General features: G+C 33.7%; 1 protein-coding gene across 1 annotated transcript in view; it reads left to right on the forward strand.

The window, feature by feature from the left end:
- LOC134290206 (myb-like protein X) overlaps positions 1-10,029 on the forward strand; it is a 704,426-nt gene that overhangs the window by 686,128 nt on the left and 8,269 nt on the right. The window contains exon 6 of the mRNA XM_062857276.1: positions 6,493-6,666. Within this exon, the coding sequence (XP_062713260.1) occupies positions 6,493-6,666 (174 nt within the window). The remainder of the gene's footprint in view (positions 1-6,492; positions 6,667-10,029) is intronic.

Genomic DNA, 10,029 nt, shown 5'->3' on the forward strand with positions numbered 1-10,029 from the left:
CATACGATCATATTCCATTCAAGTTCACTACTTTTAATTCATACGACCCATTGTCACTTTCCTTCCTATCCTTTTTTGAAAGAGGAAAAATCTTGAGTTTATTACGTAAAAATTCAATAAGAATATTCCATTGTTTTATTTCCAAGCTAGCTGTTCCGTCAAACATTTTTTTGTTTGATATTGATATTGATATTGATATTGATATTGATATTGATATTGATATTGATATTGATATTGATATTGATATTGATATTGATATTGATATTGATATTGATATTGATATTGATATTGATATTGATATTGATATTGATATTGATATTGATATTGATATTGATATTGATATTGATATTGATATTGATATTGATATTGATATTGATATTGATATTGATATTGATATTGATATTGATATTGATATTGATATTGATATTGATATTGATATTGATATTGATATTGATATTGATATGGTTATTGATATTGATATTGATATTGATATTGATATTGATATTGATATTGATATTGATATTGATATTGGTATTGATATTGATATTGATATTGATATTGATATTGATATTGATATTGATATTGATATTGATATTGATATTGATATTGATATTGATATTGATATTGATATTGATATTGATATTGATATTGATATTGATATTGATATTGATATTGATATTGATATTGATATTGATATTGATATTGATATTGATATTGATATTGATATTGATATTGATATTGATATTGATATTGATACATTCATACCTCGATGTAACGTAACTGCAATTTTATTTTCGTTACGTTATATCGAAGTTACGTTATATCGAAGCAAAATTTTTTTTTCACGAATTTCGTTTTAATTACATATTTTGAAAAGAAAATTACCAAAAAGATTATGTCAATCACCCAACAGTGATTTCCAGCCTTTCTTATATATATTTTGTTTCATCATTGAATTTTATATATTTTTAAAAGTTTGTAAGATCATGCATAAGTCGAATACTTAGCATGTCTCTTTATATTTAACTATTTAAGCCAATGTCACATAAATCAAGATTCTTCTCCTTTTTTGCATCTAGAACTGGTCAAACGTCAAGCGTTATCTATTGGTGTGATTATAAATAAGAAATCTATGTGACGCAGGCAAAATTATAATCCGATGATGCCTCCAGGAATTCCTCTCGGGATTCCTCTAGAAATAATTCGGGAATTTACCCAGGAGTTCCTGGTTGAGTGCCTCATGAAATACCTCACTTCATCCTGAAGTTCTCCAAGGATATTTATCCAAGGATCTTCAATCTTCTATGACTCCTCCATAAATTCTTACAGAGTTGTATATCTGCTATAATATCTTTAGGAACGCCTGCCTTAATTGCTCCAGATGGTCTTGCAAAGATTCCTCCACGAATTTTCCCTGTGGTTTCTCAAGGGATTTCTGCAGGATTCCCCAAAGAGATTTGCTTTTTAAAATTTATTCTGTCCAAGATTTTTCCAATGTTTAATTCTGTAGTTCCTCTTACAATTTCTACTAGTCACTCCTGCAAGGATCCTCCAAAAAGTTCCAATATTTCAACAATTTCTGTTTGAAGAGTCCCAACATTTGTCGCAGAAGACTTACGGCAGCGCAGATTTTGTTGCACAGGAGTCACTGTGACTTACTTCTAACAAATGAATTCTTACTTGCTAGAAGTAAATCGCAGTGACTTCTGCGTCATGAAAACCTGCGCCGCTGTGACTCTTCTATGACAAGTGTGTTACTTGGGGTATTTGCCAAGATTCACCCAGGTGTTCTTGCTGCAACTCATCCAGCACAATTTGATGGAGTTTCCAAAAGATTTCCTCTTCAGATTCCGCTAGAAAAACTTCTGTGATTTCTCCAGAAGTTTCTTCAAATTTCTTGGAAATTTCCTTCTGAGATACAGAAGTAATTCTAAATAAAAATAATAAAATTATCTCAACATGTATTAGTTTTTTTTATGACGAGTAAGCAAAAAATCCAGTTTTTTGATCTTACGAATATCAAAGACTCCTTGTTGGTAGCCTAAGTATTTGTCAAAAGTATTGCGTTCCTCTTCTTTGAAAACTAAGTTTGTTTCAAATAACTATTATAGCAGTGTAACTTTAAAGACCAGCCTATGTTTAAAAGAAGGGAAAATATTCGATGAAATAGTTAGCAGTTTGATCTCGATAAACACGAAAGAACGGCATATGCGTAAAAGACGGGAATATATCATATGGAAATATTGCTAGCTTAATGCCATCAGTTATTCTAACTGTGTAACTAGAAAGAACAGAATATGTTTAAAAGAAGGGACAATATTTAATGAAAACATGGACAGGTTAATCCGACAACTATTTTAAAAGATAACTCGGAAGAACAGCCTAGGTGTAAAAGAAGGGAAAATATCGATTGTGTAACATTTCGCCGAAAACCATTACGCGGAATTCTTATTCGCGGTGGAACATTTCGGAAAATCGTTTTGCGGAAAATCGTTAATATGATACAAAAGTTTAACTGATCGAGAGACTACATCATGATAAGATCTAAAATTCAAAACTCAAAACAGCAAATGTAGTATGGAATGTTTCATATCAACAATTAAATTTTTGTAAGGGTATACTTCGAAAGAAAAGCTTATGTATGAAAGAAGGAAAAATCTTCGATAATATAAATTCAGCAGTTGTTATTCTAAAATCAGCATAACGCATAATATTTATCAAAGAACAGCCTTTGTTGAGAAGAAGGGCTGATATCTGATATCTGATTAATAGCATATCTGTAAAAAACAGCGTATGTTTGATAGGTAGGAAATCCTCTGATACAAAAAGTAAATTTGTTTTGATTTCTGTTGTATAACAGTACAAGCTAGTTGGAACATTAAAAAGAAGAGAAAACCGATCAAGTTATCCCTAAGGAGTGTTACTTGACTTAAGGGTTACGCGGTCACGTGGTTTACAAAAAGCAACATTTTAACATATAATGCTTTCAGTCAATAAGGGCGGACGTGTAAAAGCTGAGAAGTAGGCTCAGTGCGAAAATTATAATGCTGGGAGAATAGGCTCAATTGACATGAGGTGATTAATCACTGGGCTGAAAAGATGTTAGACCAATTGGATTTAAAGATCTGCCTATTATTAAAAGTACGAAAAATCTCATAAGAATGAGTTAGTTGCTGGTTTACTAAATAATACTGTAGCACTGCAACTTATAAGTTCTAATCTAATCTAATCTAGTGCTTGCACAGCCAGTATTAAAAAGCATCCTGGAAATACCGAAATTACTTCTGGTATTTTCTTGTCATCATTAATATTTGCAGTATTTCAGGTATGATGTGATACAAATATTAAAATGGCCAGGCCCACTGTGCAGCCTAATGGTTTCAAAGATAACTCAAAATATTGTGGCAATCAGATTATCCACGTATGAATAACATGGTTGACACAAATTTTCGAATTGGAGGAATGATGAAACGGGGACAAACGTACCAACCGTTTCGTTATCAGGGGAATGAGGATTAGGTACAAGATCGTTGGGAGTGGTGAAGCTAAGAAGGTTAATACGCACTCCATTGGTATGCCTACTCCTGGGATGCAACACAGGTATTTGATCTGTATCCGGGCTCGAAAGCCTAGGCTTAAGCGCCATTACTCGCTCTCTGAAACGATAATAAAATAGCATTGCAGATCCCCCCTCATACAACCCTTACATTTTTCAAATATCCAATAAGTTTATGAAAAAATAAGCAAATAAATTAGATAGATCTCCCCCCATTCTGGATGGAGAAAGTTATGAGGTCAACTTTGAGTACTCAGATGTTGAAATCACTTGAAAATATCAAAAAATGGATTACATTGAAATGGATTCTAAATACTGTTCCAGTTTTGATCATATTTAATTATACAACAAAAATTAATATGTATGAAACTAGCAAAATATCAACATGAATTTTAAATTACATTTGTCGCACATAAATAATTAAGTACATAAAATATGATAAAAGGAACATTCGCACCGAATATCAACGATGAATAACCGCGACATCCAACACAACTTTTTAATTTTGCATAAGGAACTCCAATAGTGAACATCAATTTTGTTACGGGCTGCCAAAAGTAGCCCCATGGTTTGCCTTTAAAATTATTCAGTTTGGTAGCACTGCAACTTATAAGTTAACAACTTATTCTTTAAAGAAGGGACATTTTTAAATGTAGATATCAGTTTGGTCACCAGCAAGTGTTATTTGAAAGGCGACCACATTTAAAAAGAAGGACAAACCTCCTACGGAGTTAGCAGTGGACCACCAATAAACAACATAACTGTGCAACTCGAAAAAAAACCTCGATTTAGAGAAGGATACATTTCTGAAGGTAGGGTCAGCAGCCTGGCCACTAAAAAACACACTAATAGTGTTACTCTAAAGAGCAGCCTATTCTTAATAGAAGGAAAAATGTTCATTTGATTAGCAGTTTGGTCGCTGGCCAAAATTTTCAACAGTGTTAGTTGAAAGGACAGCCTATTATCAAAAGAAGCTTAAATCTTCTATAGAGTGCCGGATTTCATCGCTGCAAACTTAACAACACATATACAGTCTTTGACGAAGATGACAAATGATGGAACATTTGGCAATTCGGTATTTTGCTGGAAAGAACAGCCTTATTTGAAAGAAGGAAGAATCTCTGATGGAGTTATCAATATAAGCGCTTAAAAGTACAATCTATGTGACAACGATTGCTTATTGATTATTACGCCTAATGCCTTTGGCCTTACGTTCGAAATTCTTGAGAACAGATCACGAATCAAACAAGGCAAATTTTTATTCAGGAAGGTATTAGATTTACATTCAATTAGTATAATCGGAGAGCTAAGGTTAAGCAGAGTTAAAGTTAAGCAGAAAAAATAATTTGTCATTCTTTTATTGTCAAACGTTAATTTCTTGATTTAGCTTTGGCTGACCAAGCCATGCGGAAATTACACTGTTGATTCTTCTATCGTTTGTAAAATATTGAATTCCGCGAAAAAGTATTCCTCGAAATGGTATTCCGCGAAAGAGTACATTCCGCGAGAAGTAATTCTTCAAAATGATATTCGGCGAAATGGTTCATTCCGGTAAATGTTACACTGCGAAGAACAATTCCACGAAATGTTTTTCGGCGAATGGATGGTATACATCCAAAATATCCTATGAAATTATTTGCAGCTGGCTTCCAAGCTTAATCACTTTTTGGATTCGACTGCGATAGATTTTAGCTTGAAAATGGCTCTTCCAATCTTGACAAAATTCAAATACAGCTATTTCATCTTGTCCGACGTTTCGGTCCGTTTCGGACGTTTCGGAAGTTTCGGAAGGTCCTAAATGAGACGGAAACGTCGGACAAGATTAAATAGCTGTATTTGAATTTTGTCAAGACTGACAAAAAAAAAATCCAAGCTTAATGTCAACAACTATTTTAGCAATTTAACTAGAAGGAATGCTTGGAAGAAGGGAAAATATGTGATGCAAACTTAGCAGTTTGATTTCGTTGGTGGTTTGATGCCGACAACTATTTCAACAAAAAACTCAAATGAATAGCCTTTGAAATAAGGAGAAATTTACTATTTGTGAGAATTACAATAATTGTAAAAACTACGGTCCCTTATGTATTCTGCAGTAAATGATTTTGTGTCCTTCTTATCGATTACTGTTCTTTGAATATCAATACTGTCAAACATTATACAATTATAATTCACAATTATTTACAGAACACAAACGGAAAATTAATTTTAAATATTTTTTTTCCGGGAAATGTTGCATTCCGGGAAATGGTGCATTCCGGGAAATGGATTTCCGGGAAACGTCTTTCCGGGAAACGGTTTTCCGGGAAATGGTTTTCCGGGAAATGGGTGACAACCGTTATATAACATTTCTTATCAACTGTGACACCGAAACTCTTATAAAACTTTTAAATTGATCGTATAACCCATAACTGGATAGCAGACTTGGTTCCAGGAGGGGTGTAATATCATATAGAACATTTTGTAAATCACTCTAATTATTTAAATAGTGAAAAGTTGGAACCAAAAAAAAAAGTTACGTTATATCGAGTTAAAAGTTACGTTATATCGAGGTAAAAGTTACGTTATATCGAGGTGAGGTATGTATGTTTAGTAAAATCAATAAATTGACATCTGTAAATTGGCTTTTGTCATGAAATTGCTTCAATTAATCAAACCCACACTGCATCACGGTTCCACCAGTTCCCAGTATAATTCGCCAAGCAAGCAGGATATTGCAGTTTTAATGATCGACTTCACTCGGTACCGCCAAAAACTGTGCGACAGACCGTGTGTTTACCTTCATTCACCCATGATTGCATCATGATGCGCGCGCCACGAGATCCAACCTCGTGTACTTGAATTCATAATTGATGTTGTCTTAAGCATTAAGCTTTAAGCGCCCTCCCCGCAACACTTGTACTAAGCTCTTCTTCTATTTCTCTCCATCCCAACAACAGAACATCCTCGACAAATTCAACCCCGGAGCGCGGCAGCTGATAAGTGCCGGTAAGGCGTACCTGAAAGCCCTGCACGGAGCGTCGGCGGCGTCCAATCTGTTCAATGAAGCCCTGGCCAAAATCGCCGTGAATGCCCAGCAAGGGGGAACCATCGATATCGGTAAGTGTGAGCACTGAGCAGTGCCAGTGCATGCGACTCGACTCGGTAGATATGTACATACAAATTATTGCAACCGGTAATCATTGGTGTCTATAAAGGCAGGTCTTAAATTGTTTGCGGTTATTATGGCTGGCTAGCTGCTGGGCTGCTGTCCTGCTCTCTTCATGCTTAGCACTTATCGGAATGAGTTCTATCCGAGGACGTAGCATTGCATTGTTGATTAATCCTGTTTTATATACAAGACGGGAAAGTCGTAAACCAGTTTGTGGAATCCCTTTAAGCTGAAGGTATGTGTTTTACGGAGTGAGAGTTGGCTACTTTATGGTTAGCCAGCGATGGTAAAAGAACCTTGGAAAGTGAGAAAACGTGATTTTGCTTTTAAAAAGTAGTTTATATGAAGGGCTAAGGTATTACAATATCGTTGTAGATTGAATAAAATATTTCAGTAATAATATAATATTTATGGCAGTTGCGCAAGAATTAGGTACACACTTAAAAAACTTTTGAAGATTTTTCTAAGGATCATCATATAAGCTTGTCTAGGCGGCTCTCCAGGTATTCATATAGGAATTACCTCCATGGAAATAAGTTCAGGAATATATCTAAAAAAACAACCACGAATTTCAATAATGGACCTCTACAGGAATTTTCGTTAGGGAACTTTTCAGAAATTCCTATGGAGATTCATTCCTGAGATTTCTACAGGGATTCTAGTCAGAGTTTAAAATTTTCATTTTCAATGAATGAAATTCAACATGAATTTTGAAAATTCTCAACTGAGGGATCAAAATAAAATTCATTTTGGTGAATGAATTTTTTCACCTATTCATTCATTTTTCTGTCACTGAGAAATAAAACTGGACCGTAGATCCCGATTATACTTCCAATTACCTCAAAACTTGTGTATAGTAGTTAATTAGAATATTGATTATGTTCCCTATTTGTCCATTAAGACGGATTGTGCGTCTGCTAACAGAAATTGGATATTTTACGACGTGTGAAAAAATATTCGTGAATGAGAATTGAATGAAAAAAGAGAGACATTCAGCAGACAATGAATGTGGTCAAACACGAATGAAAAATTAAGAATGTCAATCTTCACTTTCAATCTTCGAATTTTTTACTCTCTGATTCTAGTGGAGTTATCTTCAGATTCTTTTTACTGCGATTCTTTCAGAAATTCTAGCTGAAATTCCTTCAAGCATGCTTTAAAACATCTCCACCGCGCAACTTCTTCGGAATTTTAAGGTTAACTTTGGGAATTTTAGAAAAGATGTAGAAATAGCATGTTATGTGTAGTGAATGCCCTAAAAATTTCATCAAAATCGGTTCAGTATTGGTGCAAATATTGTCGATACAATAAAATGTGATTTTGGAAATTTTAGGCTTCCATTTTAAAAATTGTTTAGGCTATAACTTGGTTGTTAGCTCATCAAACCTTCTGAAAATTTGACTGTAAGTTCTTCAAGTACCGTCAAATGGGGTAACTTGCAACACTTTTAGACTACGAAGCAAAATCTTTGAAAATCTAAACATTTTAAACAAACTGTAAAGCATCGAGTTCACTTATTACCACGAGTAGAGTGCTATGTAGCACTTGATTTAGCAAAATACGTTGCCACCTAATCAGGAGGTGCGTAATACATTCTTGTTGCAAGTTACCCCATATGTGGGGTAACTTGCAACACATAACATGAAGCTAAGTTAGCTAACATTAAACTACACTAACATTCTAGTTCTCGGTCATATCATAAGTTTTTGATGTAATGCATGAAAATGCTTTGAAAAAATGTACACTAACCAATTGAAATATGATTTTTCATTAAAGGGTTGGTAGTTATTATAAGCGAGAGTATATCGTTTCTCAGCAGGTCTTACGTTCCTCAAATATAAAATATTTGTGGATCTCATGACTCAGTACTAGTAACAAAAGGTCAACAATGCTTAATGTTACTTTTTGGAAAGGTAAAATGAGTAATTTTCAGTATGAAGTGGTGTTCAGCTAAAATAACATGATTTAAACACCCATTCAACTAATTACAAAGTTTAAAGCCGTCAATTTGGGCATTTTACTGACTTAATTTACTCCATCTAGGTTTAGAATAGGTATTGGTGATTGTTTTAGAACGATCATAAACTGATTTAAACTTTCATCAAGATTAAACATGAATGAAGTTTCAAAATATGAAAATCATCAACAATGTTTGAAAGTCACGTGAAAAAAAATGGTAAAATTTAGTTGATATTTGAAAATGAACACGTCACGTAATTAATTAATGATTCATTTCGATGATGTCTATCGAAATATCGTGAATTGAAAATAAATTATAGAAGTTTTTATTAATTTCAGCTGTTGCAAGTTACCACATAGTGGTGGTCGAATATGATTATGGTTTTTCACATTACTTAGTTGATAAGTTTATCACACAATAATCGTTCAGCTAAGCTTACTATTAGGTACCCTAACTGCGAGCAAGGTCATCAGACTTATCGCATTTACCATAGGAGAGAGGTAAATCACGATTTTCATACTTGTTTTTATGGCATAAAATGAGCAAACCATTTTTACAGTGTAGCTGAAAAATAAACAAAGAAACAAAACTGATTTTTTCACTAAAACGATGTTTGGTACACATAATTTTGTCAATCGAAGTGGTGGAACATACTAGCTTTCATTATTATGAAAAAATAGTTCACATTTAATGTATGTCATCGTGTTGCAAGTTACACCGCTGTTGCAAGTAACCCCGTTTGACGGTAAGTCATAATAAGTGGTGAAAATTTCATTATAATCCGTTCAGTACTTTTTTTTAACAATTCAAACAAAAAAACGGGGTTTTCAAATTTTGGGCACTTTTTAACATTTTAAAATCAGTGTGCATTATTTTGACTGTAGTATTGACAACACTGTCTCGTTTTTTTGAAACTTTGACAGTGTAAAATCGTTGTGTTAATCTGTTTTCAGTGAAAATTTCAGCCATTTTGATTGAAAATTTTTAAAGTTAGAGCAGTTTGAATGTCACTATACCAAAACCATATCTGCTTATTATGACATATATAGACAACTGAAATCGGTTCAGTATTTTTGGCTCTACAGTTTTAGGAAAAAAAATGTGATATTTTTTAGAGTGTTTGTTAACTGATTTTGATGAAATTTGTATGGTATTAGCTACACATAATGTATTATTCCTGGTCAAAAAATCAGCTATTTTTGTGCACGCAATCAAAGGTTATACATTATTCTTTGTGTCTCATTTTTTTCGAGTCCAGTTCTATGCCCTGAGAGCCGAGAAAATTTTCCCGACCGGAACGGGAATCGAACCCGCCGTCTCCAGATTGGCGATCTAAACTACCTTGAAACTATTAGCTGGAATTAT

Source organism: Aedes albopictus, chromosome 3 (assembly GCF_035046485.1).
Source record: "Aedes albopictus strain Foshan chromosome 3, AalbF5, whole genome shotgun sequence".
NCBI classification, from domain to species: Eukaryota; Metazoa; Arthropoda; class Insecta; order Diptera; family Culicidae; genus Aedes; species Aedes albopictus.